Below are 19,802 nucleotides of genomic sequence, written 5' to 3' on the forward strand. Positions count from 1 at the left end.
CCCAATGGCCTAAAGCGTTTTATTTTTTGTTCTTTGTGGGTGTCACTTAGGGAAAAGTGAAATACTGACCGTGGAAGAGGCCAGTGTAAGAGCACTAATTTAACCAGACAACTGCTCGTACACACATTAATCTCTTTCCCTGTAGAGAATCATGCTCTGGCAAAACACTTCTGCTTTGTGCAGTTGTGATTTGTGCTTTTTTTTCTCTTGTATTGTACTTCCTATAAAGTTAAATAAAACATTATTTCAAAATCAGTACTGTTGTCTTGATTTCCAAGTAAAAATATCTAAACAGCCATAAAGATAAATAACCTTGAGGGGAAAAAAATAGTGTCTTGCTTTCAGAGTATATACCAAAAAGTTGTAATGTATAAAAAGTAAAGTTACAAAACATTCTTACCCTAATTGTTTTAGCATACATCTAACAAAATGTAATGATGTTAAAGCTAAAAAAAAAAAAAAAAAAAAGATTCCAATGTGGTAAGAACTTATTCTCTGAAAACACATTTATATGATTCCTAGACAAATTTATAAGACAAAAATACTGATTTTTTTTTCCTGTCAAAAAGTTCAAAAGCTCATACGTTTTATCTTAAAGAATGATTTTATGAACAATATTAGGGTTTAACAATTCAGTCAATAATAATATAATCTACCTACACATAACTTAAAGAGTCAAAACATAACTTTAAATTTAAATATGCGGATACAATTCAGTACAAAAATAAAAGCAGTAAAATGTCTCAATACATAAAATTATTTTCAAACAGTTGAATGCTACAAACACAGTTACAGTTTTGTAACTGCAACACATATATAAACACGAGAGAGAACATTGGCTGGCCATAACTTTCCTCTCCATTCATTAAATGGAGTTTCCAACACGTTAATTTTGTCGTAGTGTAGATCCTGAATATAGTGAATGTCAGTGGGTCCAACTTTATAGCTGAGATTCAAACGCGACGGGTCTATTTCTATGTATTGATATGTTCAGTATTGCATTGCATTGCAACTCATGATAGGCCATGTGCCGGTTACTAAAAGAAACAGGAGACTAAAAGTGTCAAGATGTTCTGTGAGGTATACCTGTCAAATCTTTTAGGTAAACTGCTGTCGTATAGTCACAACTGTCACACTCAAACATTCATGAAAGGTACCTTTGGTAAAACTGGATGGTCTTACAATTCTTCCAGTTGTCTTGAAGTTACACAAACCGTTGGATGAAAAACATCCAGAAATTTTTTTCATTTGTCCATGAGGAACCTCTTTTACATACAGGTCAGCTAAAGTTAGCAAGATCTGAAAACGTCATGGGTCCACATATAGACCATGTGTCCCATCCTCTAAGTAAATGTGCAAATTATGACCTGTAATTAATTGCTCCCCGACACGAACAAGAACTCGTCTCCACGGATAGCGAGATGCGAGGATATAATCCACGTGATCTTCACGGCTATTTTCAAAGAAAGGCGTTTAACAGTTTGTTTTCCTGTATAATAAGGCATTGTAGAGAACTGCACAATTCAATCTGTGTCCAAGGGACCAAATGCCCGTCACCTTTGTACTTTAACCAGCTGTACTTTAACTTTCTTGCACTGAGCCAAGCAGCGGTCTGGAAAATGTGAATTCTTCCACAGTGTGCTGTTGTTGTTAAATGTTCTGCCTGCCAGGAGCGACGTGCTATGATTTATCTCCTTGAAGAACCTGAAAGCAGACAATATTACAGTAATCAGATAAACGCCCCAGAACATGAATGGCTTCAAATAGCCATTCAAAAACAACCCGAGATCATGGTTTCTGCACGGATTGAGATGGCAAAAAAGTAGTTAAGAAAAGTCTTTGCATATTTGCGGTTTAGAGATTTAGATATTCTTAGTATAATTGCTAGGGGGTTTATCTCCTGTTGGCAACGTCGGATCATCCAATACGGTGCAGTTAGATCTTTCCATACACTCTTCTGTGATGCTGACAAGCATTTGGGTCATGTTTTCTCGTATAACACAGACCACAACACACTTGGGACACATGAAAGGAGCAAATAGTCTCTGCTGGGTATATTCTCGAGTGAGGGACAATCCCTGTCATTTCCAAAACAAGATTACTGTGGAATCTGACAGATGTGAACTCAGAACTAAATACATATGTTGAATGATACTCGACGTGCAGAACTTCATTACTCAAGTTTATTTAAACAGTCCGGTTTACTTCAACGGTTTATGAGAAGTTACCTGAAATCATATGAGTCGCCTCATGTTATTTACTTCTGTGGTTGCCGAGCAAAACACAGGAAACTCAGTGCAATAACACAAGAAGCACTTTAATTCAATTAACTCGGGTAACTCCAATAACTCAAGGCAATGGATCCAGTCTCACAGTGTTATGAGAGCAAATATTCCTGGCATAACAGTCAAAGAAACTAAAGCTGAAGAAAACCAGACACTTAAACCGTGATTAATGGGGTTTGTGGTTAAAAAACAAGTAGAATGCGAATGAAAATCTCCTTACCAACCTGGTTGCGTGTTTTGTGAGATTTCTGCAGCCAGACCCGCCACTGATCATAAAGTTTGATGCTCATCCCGCTGCAACCGTAGGCGTGTTTGCGCACCCAGCCAAAGAACTGCTTCAAGTCCCGCCGCAACGTGGAGTTCTGCTGCCCTGCCTTTGAGTCACATGACCCTGTCAGCAGCCGCTCTGCAGGGCGAAAGACAAAAATCAACACATGTCCATCCAGGGAGACAAGCGCCTATCGTGCATGCATCAAGCTTATCACAGATACAGGCCACAGTTTACACAGCCAACCAAACACAAGTTGGGATAAAAATAAATCCTTTTCCATTTTAAATAAACAGCAGGTTTCTGAGCTCCAGATGTGGGCCGCTCCAGAAGAGTTAATGTGCAGAGGAGTTAATCTGTTAATCTTCAGAAACAATCCTCTGAAAACATAATCCAACACTCCCCCGTGGCTCTCTGGCAAGCCACAAAATGGGGAGATGTATGACTAAAGTAATGCGTTGCATGTGCTAGTTGGTGTCTGCTGGACCGAGCGTCGTCTCGGAAATATTTATCTGATTATAGGATGGACTGCACGACACATCCGAAATGTGAAAATATGACAAAGGCCAGCGAAGACAACATCTCAGTCTGACTCTCGTTGCTACCATTTAACTAGAGGCGCTGGCTATATTTATTTATTTTCTATGTTGCTTTTGGGATTTGTATATAAGTTGAGCTAGAATCAAACTCATGTTTCCCACATGAGGCCCATTGCACTACAAGACTGCTTGGTCATGACTTTAGACCTGTTAAAAATGAATGGAAATTCAAATAGAATTAAATAGCTACAAGAAGAATGCATGATGTTATTATTTTTAAATGTTATGTATAATATGTTAACAGTGATTTTACAATTGATAAGTGCCTAAAACCTGTTGTAAAACGTGGCTTTTTACTATAGGTACATTTACATTTAAATTCATCAATCTGGTGCACTTTGAGAACTTTTATATAATTAGTTGGTAAAACTTGTGTTGGAATATCCCAGTCCTCTATGTCACAGCTTCAAATGGTTCAAAATGCTGCAGCCAGATTTTTAACTTGGGTCCGTAAATGAGAACATATTATTCCAATTTTAATGACTCTCAGTTGGTTGCCAGTGGAATATAGAGTTGAATTTAAAGTACTGCTGTTTGTTTTTAAAACCCTAAATGGTCTGGCGCCGCCTTATTTGTGTGAACTAAACCTAAATAAGCTGGTCAGATGCTTGTGATCTCATCCGAGAACAAGGCTGAAGTTGAGAGGTGACTGTGTGTTTGCAGTTTCTGGACCTAGGCTATGGATGAAACAGTCTTCCTTTATCTTTGAGATCTGTACCCTCCGGGTATGAGTTTAAATAGAAGTTTAGCATCAAATCATCATAGCAAAAAAAGTCATAGCATTTAAATCATCATAAACTATGTGCTTATTTTAATGATGTGTTTTTTATATATATTTTAGACTTATTCTCTGTACTGTTGTTGTGTTTATTTGTGCTTTATAAATAAGTTAAATGAAATGACTTTGCAATAAGGTCCCATTAGTTAACGGTTAATACCTAACATCAACTAACAATGAGCGATATATTTGCTACTAAATTTATTTATCTTTGTTTATTATTTTTCATTGTTAACTAATGTAAAACCAAGTTTTTATATATGTAGAATTCAGAAACCCTTGTTTTAGCGACACCGGTGGTCATTAAGTGAACTGCAGCCAGCAACTTGCTCGCGCTCGTGCACACGTAATGCACTGGAGACTGGAGAGACTGAACGTGATTCAAGGTCCTGATATACTCACAAGTCATGACAAAGCTCTTTTTTGTTCTTTGCTTATAAGTAAAAAGAGATTAAAAAAAATACCTTTGCAGCGATATACTGTTAACGAACAAACCGACGGTGTCCACACATGATTATGTATATATATATATATATATATATATATATATATATATATATATATATATATATATATATATATATATATATATATTGCACGCTTTTTAAACACACATCAAAAATGACAGCGGTGAGAAAGCAGCAGTTAAGAAAGCATCTGATCATAGCGAAGTGGATATGTTCTCTCCAATTGGAGAGATAATTGCTCTCCAATTCTCCGGCATCATGTCGACAGATGAGGTCATTAAAATTACACTGTTATAATAGTTTGATTATAAAGTAGGCCTATATTTGAGACTATAGTTTATATAGATCTGGCTATGTGAGACTATAGTTTGAATGAATCTCTTTTCTTTGCATGCCAGATTGACATTACAGTACAGAATAGCTCTTTCAGCACTATCCTGAACAAAAACATTTGTTTCGTGTGTCACACAACGGATAAGAGCATTTGTTTCGTGTGTCACACAACGGATAAGAGGCTCTTGGGAGCGTGCATAAAAGTCACATCCTTTTGATTTTCCTGGAAAAAAACGTCCTTCACATAAAAATCAGTATACAGGCTTTCATGGACAAACTAGGAGGTCGAGGAAGGTCTCGTTTTTTAAGTTTTGTTACAAGCTGTTCACACATTGGCAATAAAAAAAGCGATTAATACATGAAAATTACATATAAATAAACAATACTTTCCAAGTAATACCAAGTATTACCAAGTAATATGATTCATTAAACATTGCCAAGCAACACTAAAATGACACATTAACATGGAATGTGTGATCATATGTGAGCATTTACAATAGCTTTTTTTTTTTTTATGTGGCTCATTCAATCAAGACCTGTTTTATAATTTCAATCAATAAATAACTATTTTGGTTGCACTTTATGTTACAGTCCTGTTTCACATGTGCATATACTATACTTATTGTAGTAATTACAATAACTGGGTAATAGCTAGGTACTTGTCCTGAACCTAATCTTAACCCTTTCTTGGTAAGTACAGAAAGTGCACATACTGCAAAATAAAGTGCAACGACAATTTAAATTTTTTTTTTTTTTTTTGCAAAAGAGCAAAGTGATACCTCTGTACTTTGATATTTACTATGGTATTTACCTGGTACTTTAAGAAATACCATGATATTAGCACTGTAAACTTCCCAATAAAATAGGTTCCGCTAACTAACCGCTTTTGCAAGGATAGCGTAGATGATATTTCTCTTACCACTGTGTGGTGTTGAGGCTGCAGTTGGGTGACTCCAGTCACTCCAAATGCCTGCTTTCCTAGATCCCAGAATCCCTACCGGATTACAGCGCACCTGCACAAAATATACTGTGCCTGGCCGCAACCCTGCCAGTCTGCAGGAAGTCTGGTTCCCAACATCATCCACCACCTGCAGAGAAAGACACCCAAAACAGTCTGTTACATCAAACACCTACAGCGGCCGCATACCACACACACACACACCGTTACCCTAACGGGCATATTTAATGTTCTCTATAAGAAGAAAAAAAAACCATTCACTTTCAAATCCTTGAGCAAGTTCACACAAGCCCATTTACAAAGAAGAAGAACAAAGAAATTTCCCCCTTTTTGTGCTTCTGGGGAATATACCAACGTATATCAGAGAAAAAGACAGGAGGTAAATGACAGGGACACACACATAAATAATTGGCCTGCCTCCTGGCTCTACATATACACAGCGAGCATCAACACTACCCTTAGAGAAAATCTGTTATCTATTACTTATTACAGATTGAGTAATTGCACGGGCGCAGGCGGCATCAACGAGATGTAGACAGGGCCATGCCAGGCCCAATGCTTCCTCTTTCCTGTGTGCTAAAGCAGAGGTATACTCGGGATTCAAATGCAGGAATGTCGAAACAGCCTGGGCCCCCTGTAATTATTTACAATCCCGGTACCCCTGAATCAGTCCTTCTCCGCGGTCCATTTCCAGACTCACATTTCAAAAGCTACAAACACGGTTAATATGCACAGCTCCGTAATCCGAGGACCATCATTACTATTGGAACGTGATGAGTGGCAGAATGTTAACATCATCAGGTTGCCGTGTAACAGGCATGCTGGGTAATTATTTCCCTTCGTACAGACTATGTAAGCAATCTGTGGGGTTGAGAACGGCCCGGGTGATAATGCAGCTTTCTTATGCGCTTTGAAAACAACAGATCATCTGCTATTATGTGCTTTTGATGGTCACTGTCATATTTTGACTTTGTTAACTATGTAGGACTGTGCAACTGACAGCAAAGTGATGGGTAAGGGGGGAAAACATTATGTAACTCAACTCTGCCCAGCTTCAGAAGGAAACCTGCCAACTGATTGGATCCATATGAGCGAAATGGGGACAGCGAAAGCTTAAGTTTATTTGAAGCCCTAAAGTTTAACCGGACTCTTCCGTGGCCAGAGGACTGGAAACCATGTGCTGTTTTGCTACAGCTGGAAATGACGTTTCAGACAAGTAATACAAACACCCCAAATTCTACTGAAACATGGCTGTTATCTTTTGAACCGCTATAATTAATCATTGCGCCACTCTGCAAATGCTTTAACATTGAGAAACGTAGCTGACTTGGCTCCCATGCATGCACAATTTGCACTACAAAAACAAGAGGGTGTGGTAGTGGGAATATGGTAATAGTAATGAGGATAATGGGCATTGTAGTGCGTATGGTGGACGCTGACGAACTGTGCTAACTGATCGAGAGTGCTACTGTACCTTCCAGTCGCTGCTTTCCTCCAGTCTGTATCTGATCTGGTATTTGGCCTGAAAGAGGAAGTCTTTTAGTGCAGGCGGTGTCCCCCAACGCACGGTCAGCTGGTCTTCCAGGTCGCCCACTCGGCTTACTGTCACGTCAGTCGGTGGGTCTGTTGTCACTGGGAGAGGAAAAGAGAGAAAAACATAAGGTTGCGACAAACGCTGTGACAAAAAGCACCTTATTCTATCTATCTATCTATCTATCTATCTATCTATCTATCTATCTATCTATCTATCTATCTATCTATCTATCTATCCATCCATCCATCCATCCATCCATCCATCCATCCATCCATCCATCCATCCATCCATCCATCCATCCATCCATCCATCCATCCATCCATCCATCCATCCATCGTATTGTAATTAAGTTGAATAGTCTACTTCTTTACATTCAAATTACAATTCTATATTCTGTTTATGAACTGTATGAAATAAATAACACACTAATAGACTGGCACAGAAAAATGGATTCATATAGTGTCACAGCAGTCTAAATTGTACAGAAACACAGAAAGTGTATAGATTTTGTGATCACAATTTCTATCTATCCATAACTACCGATTATTGTAATATATAGTTCTGGTCTCATGGATATCTAGTTTACTTGATACTTAAGTGGCTCAAAAAAAAAAAAAGATGCCACAAACCTTACAAATGTTGGCTTGTGATTACTGCATCCGATAAATTGCATCGGATCTTCTAAAAATTAAAAAAAAAAAAATGTGTGCCTGCCTTACTTCCAGTTTGCAAAACAAGCCCATCATTTTGGAACTGGTGATGTCAGGAAGCTATATAAATTTTTTGTGTGCAATTTGCATGGGCAAACTGGCCAATGAATGAACTTCAGTCTGCAAGCTGAGACTTTTGTTCATGTGATTCACCTGAGATTAAATATACCAATATTCTATTCTAGTTAACTAGTCGCACAGTATTTTTCCACTTTGCATTTTGGTGTAGCTGCTATAAAATCACATTGCATAGATAATGCTTCACAATCCAAGTAATTGTAGTTTGCTTGGATCTCAAAGCTGTTGTTTAATTAACTGTTAACATAAATGAGCATTGTCTCTATTGCTAAGGAGGTGGAGGCACTAGGTGTGGTGGCTGTGTCATGACTATGGCATGTTTCGAGGAGCACCCACCTTCCTCTTACTGCACTTTCCATTTAAAATAGCCCTGCCTCCCCCTTCAGGTGCTGTTACACTGATTTATACAAGCAGGATGTAAAAGTTTATAACTTTTCTCATCTCCTTTTCAAGGACGCGGGGCTTTAGTTCAATGTTAAGGCTATTTCAGTTTAATTTAAAATACTTTCTAATGTCATGCCAAGACACAATGCCCCTCAACTTAAGTCCTAACAATACTAATTCCATTTTTATTAACATGTTTGTAGTTTAAAATGTCTGTTTGAAGAGATTATGTGCAAGCTTGGCCTGCACTCAAAGCACATAAGATCTTAAGGATTCAACAAAAACAGACTTCACCCTATTCCAGTCACATTGCTAACCAGTAGCTCCAGGCAGGTCACGGTACTAGGATTAGTGCAAAACTTTATAAAAATTCCACTCGTCTGTAAAGGAGGGGGCTGCAAGGTTTTTCAGGTATGTGTGAGTAGGTGGGTAGATACTGTGAGGCAAAGGGTTACGGATGACGCTGTGATGGACCGCTGCAATTCGTCATGCCTCCACCCACTTTTACAAGGAGTGGCGCTCTCACGTTGCACGTGGTCCTCTCGTATTGCATGCTGCCCATGAGGAGAACACCTGGGGCTTGTGTCTAAAACGGGGTCAAAGGTCAGGCACACTCACCCACGTCTAAGATATCCAAGTAGATGACATCAGATGTTGCAGTCCCGAGTTGGTTAGAGGCCTCCACCCATATCTCGTAGGGCGTGAAGAGGGCGAGGTCGCGGGGGATGTAGCATGTGTATGGCTCTCCCACGTTGTAGTCCTCACACTCCTTTTCTCGTCCATACCACCTACAGGTGAGCAAACACGGTTTATTTTCGAAAAGGTTCCGATAACTTTTTGGACACTACATTCGTAGTGATACGGCTGCGATCTATTGTGGGATCCCTATGTGACGGCTTTTTTTAAAAAAAAGCCAATGGAAGAGCCAATCATAGTGTCAAATGTGGGAATGGTTCCTTAATTATGGATTATTACTTCAGGTTTGGGAATGGGGAAATGAAAATTGCTGTGTCTGGAATATGCATTCCATCTGCTCACTGAGCATGAAAGCCAATGTTAATTAAAAAAAAACAAAAAAGAAAAAGAAATATAAAAAAAGAAAATACTAACAAAAATTAAGTAATATTAGAAGTAATTGTTTTCATCAGTCTTTCGCCCTGACAAAAAGAGAAAAAAGAAAAAGAGAAAAGTACAATATATGGCATGTGCCCATCAGAAGGAATTAGGAATTATCCACTGTCCTCCAGTGAATAGGCATGTGGGAACATGAAATATACAAACAAGATAAGGCGTGAATTTGAGAAGAGGCATTAACATGAGTGTGAATGACCTGTGGCACTGACCTGAGCTTATATTTGAGTGTGTATTTTGTCTTGATGAAGGTTTCTCCCTGGCCCCCAGGGGCCCATCTACAGGTGAGGTCTTTAGTGTTCCTGGACCAGCAGGTAAGATTCACAGGTTTCTCAGGAGGCACTAAAAACAAAAAGAAAGAAAGAAAAAAAAGAGTTTTCACTGAGCTGTCAAAGTGAGTAGGTGGAAAGTGACTCATGCCTCTCATAACACCTAATTAAATATGCACTAATTATACTTGATGATTTCCACTACATACAACACCAAATTCTGTACTGTAGATAGTATGGAAAATCACTTAAAAGCTTGATGTTCAGAATTTCAGAAAATAATCAGTTGGTTTAAAGTCAACATGAACAGTGTTTGCAACCCATTTTACTTTTGAAGGACGAAACTTGATTTTATTCAGTTGGTAAAGATATACATTTATATTTAATATAAATATCTTACATTGTATTTTTTCTATAAAAAATATATTTTTATATGATATATTTTATCTATTCTATATATTATTTTAAACAGATACTATTTTAAATATGTACAATATTCATCAAAGAATCGTGAAAAAAATGATCACGATTTTTACAAATATATTAAGCAGTCAGTTTTTCAACTGTAAAAACAAGAAATGTGTCTCGACCACATCATTAGCATATAAGAATGATTTCTGAAGGATTGTCTGACACTAAAGTAGGGCTGAACGATATAGACAAAATTTCATATCTCGATTTTCATGCCAGATATCTCGATATCGATACAATACGATATGACTACGTAAGTACTAAAAAAACAATACATTTAGAGTTTGTAAAATACACACTGATGTCTATGGAAAAGGTAATAATAATCCTTTCCATTATAATTCGACACGTTTTATTCATATCAGATACACATTGTGTAAGTAACTTCAATGTTTACTCTATTCTATTCCCAGTTCACCAGCCACTTACTTTTCAGTATTTCGGGAGAAGTGGATGAATTCACGTGTTGTAAACATAGAGGTTGTAAATCCAACAGATCCGATTCTCTGAACTGCGTCTGCGGCACAAACTAACACGGCGGCGCCCATCGCGCATACAGCTCAACTAAAGCGATCGTTATAAAGGTGTTTAAACAACAATATACTTCCACTTGCATGTATTTGACAATCGGAATATCAGATATTTCATGCCATAGCTAACACATTTGTGAATATTCTGAATAAAAAAGGAAAAATGACATAAAAGCAGATCATCATTCATTCAGCGCTGTTGCTGCTGCGGTGTGTCACGTGACAAGCAATGACGCGTCACCATGGAAACGCCGCCCCCCCTCTCACAATATAGTTCCCACGTCCCTGGTAGTGTGCGCGCGCTGGCTTTAGCGGTGCATTCAAGGACACTCGTAAAACTGATGTTTGTTGTGACTGCCAGAGTTGTATGCAGGGCGAGCGCGGAGATGGAAAATCTATATCGTCTATATCGTTGCTTTTTTCGATATTAATATCTTGAAAGTTCATATCTCGATATAGATACGATAACGATATATCGTTCAGCCCTACACTAAAGACTGGAGTAATGATGCTGAAAATCCATCAAAATAAAAGAGTTAGCCGATTTTAAATTGTAATAATATTTTACAATATTACTGTTTTTTTACTCTATTTTTTATCATCAAATAATCTCAGCCTTGGTGAGCATAAGAGATTTGAAACGTCTCTTAAAAAATAAGTCATTTCAAAAGAAAAGAAGTTTAATGAACGTTTATAAATACTGCCTTTTTTGGAGTAATGTGCACAGATGAATCATTCACAATAAGATCAGAAACGTGTATTAAGAAAGTAAATAGGGTCAATTTTGACTTTGTGTTGACTTTAAATATTTTCAATAATGGATGAGTGTCTTCAGCTGTCATCCTCATTTAAGTTCAGGAATGGGGCCAAGATTCCATTCAGCTGAGAACAAAAGACACTGCGTCTAAGTGTAAGACTGTGATTATATGAACCAAACCTTACAGTGGAGACCTCAGAGACGTAGAGAGCTTGAGTCAACACAGTACTTCTTCACACACACACACACACACACACACACACACACACACACACACACACACACACACACACACACACACACACACACACACACACACACACACACACACACACGTCTCTCCATTTCTTGCTTTCAATCTTTTTTCCAAATGACCAGACACTCGCTTCCTTGACTTTGTCTCGCTCTCTCAATTTCCGCATTTGTGTGTGTGTGTGTGTGTGTGTGTGTGTGTGTCTGTGTTTGCAATTTTCCATACTGCCACCATTCCACGTAACTTGACAAATGCGGTACATTTGTTCAGTCATACGCGTCAGTCGAGGAAAGCGCCTATAATGGACCACACAGGTGCTAAAAGCATAACAGTGGAACAGATAGCTATCTTAAGGGGCTTAAACAACTCTCGAGTTCATTGGCGGACAGGCAGAAAACATTAAATACTGCAACAACTGTGGCCCAGTGGCAGGGGGTCAAATCATAAAGACTGTCTAATACTTCTAGGTCTGACCTATATTCCCCAAGGCTCCAAGCTTACCCACAAAATCCATTTAATTGTATTTAAGTTGGACTGCGCTCACAATCGCCAATTAAACGCACTCCGCAGTAAATGCGAACAATATGTTAGACAAGACTCACTGCCAACATAGATGCAGGAGCCGGCCAGCACATGACCCCCGCTGTTATGGCACACAAGGTTGTCTCCGGAGCGTTGGCGGGACCCGGAGAGCCGCGGGAGGGTGACACTGAGCACGGAGGGGCTCAAAACGCTGTAGGTGCTGCTGGGAAGACGCTTCCCGTTTAGTGTCCAGTAGAGTGAGCCTGCATGAACGCCGTGGTCTGGATTCACTGAGCATGTGGCTGTCAGGCTGGAGCCGATGGGAAGGGCAGGGTCTTGAGGGTAGATTGTAGCCACCTCTGAGGGAGGGCGAGATATAGCAGGTTAGAGCTGGAAAGAGGCAGCATGGTTATTATAGGCTGTCTGGTTATGGGTGAGTTCAAATTATATGAGGCTGAAGGAGGAGACCGACCGACCGGCCGACCTCATGACTAACACATCAAAAAGGTTGATAGTGACAGCCTAAATCAGAGCAATGTGGGATATGCAAGATGATCACAAAAGGAGATGATATCCATTTACTATGAAAGGGAATACTTGCAGTCAGATACAGTCTTCATTTGACTGTACATTTATCTAACCTATTACATTGACTAACTAACTGAATAAATAAATAAATGCACTTAAGTTAATGAACATTAATTATATAATTTGCACATGAAATATTGGTTTGAGATTTTTTTTATTATGTGAGTAAAAAATACGTGAAACTAGCACAGTGTTAAAAATAGTGCTTGCACGATTCAATGTTTAAATAATACAGTTTGGCGATCATTAAAACATTATTTGGCCATAGAAAGCTGCGATTGACCAATAACAATAAAGTATTCCCGATGGCGGCATTTTAGTGTTTCAGAAGACATCTATCACTGCGTAATAAAAACTCACACACAATTATAATTTTGTAAACCCTGCTGGAGTTCATTATCACCCTTGTAATGTGACAGTGGAATCCCTCAAAAAAAAAGTGTTAATTCAACACAATTGGGTAATGGATGTGATGAGTGAACTGCCGTGTGATTACATGTAATTACATCAAGATGGATAGATAGACTAACCTTAAAAGAGAGATTACACATTCAGAGTGAAATCTTCTCTCCGTATCAAAGGGGAAAGATACAAATCATTTATTTTATTTAATAACACTAATGAAACAGGATCTTTATAGGGAATGTATCACTATTGAATAGTCTTCAAAAGGTGCTGTTTCATTTAAGTAGATTACAAAATTCAGACTCGAAAACATTTCACTTCAAACTGTTTAATGACAGTAGCAATTACAAGTATTTATTGCAGGTGTCTGATTAGGAAATGAGCAGTAAGATATTTGGTTTCAGATCAGAAGATCTCATGAGGTAAGCCTGTAGTCCTGTCATCACCAATGCAATGGCGAGGGAAACTCAGTAAAGCTTGGATGCACATCTTACCGCTGAGACGGTGAACAGCGGGACCACCCTTTGGACATTCCTGCCCGTGTTGTCAAACCGCAATGATCTTTTAAAAGGTTACTTCTGTCTACACATTTTTTTTCCCCTTTTAACTCTGTTTATATTTCACTGAGGCCCAGAAAAAGTCAGCCTGACGTTTTTGCGTTTAATGTTAAACTGTATAACTAGAGGAGAGGGAAGTGTAGTCTACCATCATCAGTGGCTGTAATGCACTTCACTTTTTTAATTCCCTGCCTGGCAGTGAAGGTGTGAATGAGGCAATACTTCATTAGATGTAATTACTCTCAAGCTTCCCCTCCACCAACACCTGCGAATGTCACGTAAGCGGAGTGTGCTAAACGCTTGCATTGTAAATGTATTTCTCAATAGCTATTAATAATTTAGCCCTTTGTTATTTACAACGCAATTATGCCCTTTGATCCTGATACATTGTTCTCTGCGATTCATTAAAAGCTAATTAAACTTTCAAAAGCACCTATATTTCACCAACAACGAAAATAGATGAACAGAACTAATCATGAGGTGAACATTTTCTTGCAGTCACATATGTTTTACAAAAACAAGATTAAGAAACATGATGTCAGGGTTTTATTGTGGTTCATAAGGCTGAACCATCCATGTGTTAAATTAAATATGTATGCTCTGACCTTTTGAAATTGTAACCCCTAGTAGACTTTTTCAATATATTGCAATATTTTGCACCGATATAGATACCATCAGTTGGCCAATTTGGAAACCAAGCAGTTTAAAACAACAGCTTTCCAATGTAAATAAAACATTTAATGCTGTTCTCTAAAACTATGACATTAATTAAAATGTGTTAAAAATGCAATTCATACAAAAATGACCTGTATACACATCTTCTATATTAAACATGTTTCCAGTTTAAGGGTTACAAATTAACTCATTAATTAAGATAATTTTGACGTTTTTCTAGGGCTTAACGTCTTAAGGTAGTGTAACTTTCTACACTAAGGGCTGTAAAAAATTTTTTTTCAAATATTGTAAAACATTTTAACCAATATTTAAATACTCAATTGTGTTGTGATCATGTGACAATAAAAAAAATGTTTTGTTACAAAAAAATGCTTTTTTTTTTTTTTTTTTTTTTTTTTTTTTTAAATGCATCGATACAATAAAAAGTTCTAAAAAGTTCATTACAAGAACCTGGTACATCCTCATACACACACACACACACACAAAAAATACTGTGCTTAATTAGCAGATGCTGGATACCAACTTTTTCTTTTCTTTTTTATCATTATCATTGCACGTAACATTAAAAATACCTTGACATTAAAAAACTTCAAAGTAAGTTACTATTCTATTCAAACTATTATATTTACCTATATAAATTCAATACTGAACGCGGCAAGTCCCCAAAATCCCATTCGATGAAAAAGGTACGTAAGAACACATGTAACACACACATAGAGAGCTGTAATAAATGTACTCACGGGTGGAAGACGACAACACGCCGGCAGCACAGAGCAGCAAAAACAATAGCCAGATCATCTTATGACAAATGTTCGCTTTCTTTCTTTTAGGACAAGAGAGTCTTATTGGTCTATGCAGGAATATTTGATCCACGCATGCCACACCGAGTCCAGCTCCAGTGCACCCGAACAGTTGATCCCAGCGTCAGTTCCTGAGCTGCGGGCGTCTCGCGGATATTCCAGAAGAATGAACTTTAAAGAATATCCGCTAAATGTTCTGTTAATGCGACGGTGCATTCGTCCTCTTCATTTACTTTTGGCATCGTTTACCGTGCTGAGGCTCTCCACTGCTAGGAAACATCCAAGTTTATACTTTGCAAGCTCCTCCCATGTCTTCCCACACAGTTCCAAGTCATTTTTGCCTCTTTCGTTTTATTCCTCCCTTCCTTCTGTCTGTGCCCTCCTCTCGTTTCCCTTTCCTCGTGAATCCCGAAGCTTCAGCCTACCTGTGGGTCAGAACAATCTCTTAATGGGAAGTCTTTCCAGTTCAGTCCTTTTATGGATATTCACTTAAAGCCGAGTAATTACATGCTTTGTTAATTGACTGGAAGGAGTAAAAGTTTAACTTGCCCTACACCTTATCTCAGATCATGCATGTTTGACTGACATACTATCTGTAATATGAATATTATATTTTAATTTGAACAGAACTGAATAAAGGTAGATAATATGAACCTAAAACGAGAGAAAAATAATATTCGTTGCTATATTCCATTCATATGCTCAAATGTTCTACAGAATATAAAAAGAAAAACTGTTTTTGAATAGGCTACATTTTATATAGTTTTGCCAATTGTTCTGATATTGATGAATGCAATACAAATTCTGTAAATATAATTAGATATAGGTAATGTATAAATGTAATGAAATTATAATTAAATTAGTGCTGTCAAATCGATTAATCACATCCATAAGTTTGTTTATATTATGTGTTTGTGTGTGTGTGTATAAATACACACACACACATACATACATAATATACACACACACACACACACACACACACACACACACACACACACACACACACACACACACACACACATATAAAACACGTTTATGTTAGATACAATTAATCACGATTAATCAATTTGAGAGCACTAAATTAAATATAATTATATAGAGAAATAATTATAACAGCAATTAAAATAATATTTCATTAACATTTGGGCAATCGTTCTTCTATGAAAATGTGAAATCAACTGAATTAAATGGAATTATTTCAGACAATAAGTTTCCAAAAACATAAAAAATGTGATAAAACTGCATTTCTCTCCCTTTTTTTTTTTTTGTCTGTACAAAGTTTAAATCAATGGAAAATGCATGTCAATTCAATACCAACGCCTCAACGTTGTCATGACTAATGTTTGAGTAATGGTTATGAGCAGTTGGAGATGTGGTCCTAGTCATTGAGTCACTCATTCGGTGACAATGTATATTTTGAAACAATAACCATGACAGTAAGTTCGCCCGTGGGTCAGCAAGCCACAATGAAGTGCTTTCTTCTATTGTCGAAAAAACGCTTGTTAAAGCCCGGTTTACCGTTAGTTCCACGCTGGTTCTGTCTCGTAAATGAGTGAGTGGACTTCCTTTCCAGTTATCACCATACAATGCTATAACAAGAGGGATGTCATCCAAAGTCTATGAATGAATGGGGACAAAGACCATTCATCTAACAGAGTCTCGAGAGAGCTCCCACCACATTCATTAATTCTGCCCTTATCCTATAACTTCATGCTTATGTCTTCTAAACAGTTATTTAAAAGATCTGCACTTCTAAACACCATGTTCCTAAATAAAATCATCTATAAACTACACTTCCAAACAGTTTACTCATGCATCATGCCTATGAGTAATGCATAAGAGTCAATGCATGCTTAAGAATGTTATGTCATATAAATATAGCGCACCTCAAGGAAATGTACATTTACAAAGCATGATGATGTAACAACCTTACAAACAGATTAACACGATATAATTATCCGTGAATGAAGTAGCTGTTGCTGGGAAATACGTGACTATTGCATGTGGTCATTTTACACAGAAATAAGCTCCAGATTTCAAAGGAAATTGTCTTACTATCATCTGCCTCAGATCTTCGAGTCTTTAGGAATATAATCCAGTCCGTTAAACGACGTTGGATCAAGTTGAAGGGCGGGAGTGATTATACTTTTCACTAAATCCTAAAAGATGGGAAAATAATCCAAAACATTAGCTATGCAAATCAACTACAGGAGAGAAAGAAAAGGAGTAATTGAGGGATGTGTTAAAAGAGTTCTGCTTTGGAGACAGAACAACAAAGATAGTTAGAAACAGAAAAGCAAACAAGAACTTCCTCCAAGCAAACGAGTTCCAACATAAATCTCTCGGCCAATTCGCCGACTGCATCTGATTGGACACATACCCGGCTAGGTGATACCAGACCAGAACATGACTTACACTTCAAGGAATTGTCTGTATCTAAGAGGACATTTATCCTCCAGAAGCCTGCTCCGAGACAGCAAAACACACCATAATGAGACAGGGAAGCATTGATTACCGGGACCCTGTGATTTAGTGGGTGAGCTCTGGCATGTGGAACAAATTATCCCACCATAAAGATTTCAGTGGGAATTCTCTTCGGGACACAGGCTTTGACTCGCGGCATTCAAGCCGAGTGTGAAAGCATTGGCTGCTTTGTTTTGAAGCCCTCCGAGGAACCCAAATTGGACATGCAGTAATATAATGATGATTATCCAATGAGGGGTAAACCTTAGTCCAACACACCTCAGCATTTTATGTCCAATCAACTTGGCCGACACAGAAACCCTCTTAAAAATGTCTGGAAAGCTGGGAGAGGCTCCAGCTCTGCGAAACATGTGCTGAAATCATTGTAAATCAAGCAATTTCCTCTTAATACACAGAGACAGTCACTGACCCCAGCGGTCCAATCCTCACTGATTGGGAGAAAATGTTTGTTTGAAGTAGGGTCAAAGCCTTTCCAGACTCGGCTAAGCTTTGTTTACATTGTAATGTATGTTATAATGTATTATTATTTTTCTAAAGAACAGATAAATGTCAATTAACATGGGATGAACAGTTAAAGAAATACAAATCAGACCATCATTTCTGACAGATACCCCTGAAATAGTTTCTAAAGCCAGAGAAGCACCTTTGGCAGCACCCCCCCGAATAATGCATGACAGATGTATATCAACCTTACACTCGGTGATGGCAAGACCTAGCAAATGTGTAGCCGAAAATCCCATGGAACACGGAGTTGTTAACTTGCTCTTTCTCCTCATTCCATCTGGATTCAATGTGCTGGGTGAAATGCATCGACAATCAAAAACGAATACAATATTTCACCCTTCATTCTCTTTTTTTGCCAATTTTTTATTAATTCCCCACAAACCATTACTCCCTATAACCTCTAACTCAAACGGGTTCTGCACTCTCAAGTAAAACTATTTGGGGAATGTTTTGTTGTTCAATTCAAATACATGACTCAAATCCCTAAAATATCTCAACACACCCAGGGCTTTTGATTTGATTAAGAAAATAGAGCTATTTGAACATTTTAAAGTCAATGCATATGTAGGCAAATTAATAGATAAAAACTATTCTGTGATCATTTACATGCTCTAATTGTTCTGCCAAAATATGCTGTTGAAATTTTTATTTATACATGGTGATGCTTTTGTTTTGTACTGTCTAACATCTCCAGGTAATTGAGCTGCGTGTCATTCAGAGGCAACCATTAGAGGGAGCACAAACACAGTGTGTTTAACTCAGTTTGACAATTGATTCCAGGATTGAGAATTATACAAAATTTATAATGAAATCTCCATAGTTGTATGCAAGCAGTCAGATCATCTTAACAAGCACATAAAACATGTAAAAAATGGTTATTTAGCCAATTTTTATTTGCAATTTTATTTTTTTTAGAAATGAGCCATTGCATTTCAGTTCACTGTTACTGTTTTTTGTGTTGAATAATCAATCTACAAATTGCTTTAATACACATTACAATTAATCTTTGAAGCAATCAGACACAATGTTTTTTTTTATGTGATAAATATAATTATATTATATTAATATATGATAGATGTCATTAAATAGAGAAACAAGTAGAGCGGGTTGCATAATGGGATGGGGGCTGACAAAGTGCTGTGCATGCAGGGTCATCAGTCTATCTCATGTTCTTCTGAACTGCTGTGTCATTGTGCTGCTCGGCATTTTCTTTATTCTCTTGGCAGTAAAAGAGCACACCTGAGGTCTTGCACGCATGACAAGTGGTTTACATATCTTGTGCAGTATGAAAGAACACAAAATAACAATTGCACCTGTCCTCAATACCAAATGTTGATATTTCATTGTGTTTCTAAACAGTAAAAGGTGGCAGATGAGTGGATTACTTATTATAATTATCATAGCAATCATATAATTATCATAATAAATTGATTAAATGTTAAAAATACTTTCAAGGAAC

At 37.6% G+C, this 19,802-nt stretch overlaps 1 protein-coding gene across 2 annotated transcripts in view; it reads right to left on the reverse strand.

Moving 5' to 3' along the window:
• crlf1a (cytokine receptor-like factor 1a) overlaps positions 1–19,802 on the reverse strand; it is a 22,822-nt gene continuing 3,020 nt past the window's right edge. The window contains exons 2-10 of one of the 2 annotated variants that reach the window (XM_081375110.1): positions 17,411–17,514; positions 15,293–15,777; positions 12,408–12,686; positions 9,738–9,867; positions 9,013–9,182; positions 7,163–7,320; positions 5,650–5,818; positions 2,510–2,691; positions 1–1,704 (exon numbers count right to left, since the gene is read on the reverse strand). In XM_081375110.1, the coding sequence (XP_081231236.1) occupies positions 1,681–1,704; positions 2,510–2,691; positions 5,650–5,818; positions 7,163–7,320; positions 9,013–9,182; positions 9,738–9,867; positions 12,408–12,686; positions 15,293–15,350 (1,170 nt within the window). In that variant the 5' untranslated portion in view covers positions 15,351–15,777; positions 17,411–17,514 and the 3' untranslated portion in view covers positions 1–1,680. The remainder of the gene's footprint in view (positions 1,705–2,509; positions 2,692–5,649; positions 5,819–7,162; positions 7,321–9,012; positions 9,183–9,737; positions 9,868–12,407; positions 12,687–15,292; positions 15,778–17,410; positions 17,515–19,802) is intronic. The other variant, XM_081375109.1, reaches the window with a different exon arrangement.

This window comes from Scardinius erythrophthalmus, assembly GCF_964197995.2.
Source record: "Scardinius erythrophthalmus genome assembly, chromosome: 9".
In the NCBI taxonomy this organism is placed as follows: domain Eukaryota; kingdom Metazoa; phylum Chordata; class Actinopteri; order Cypriniformes; family Leuciscidae; genus Scardinius; species Scardinius erythrophthalmus.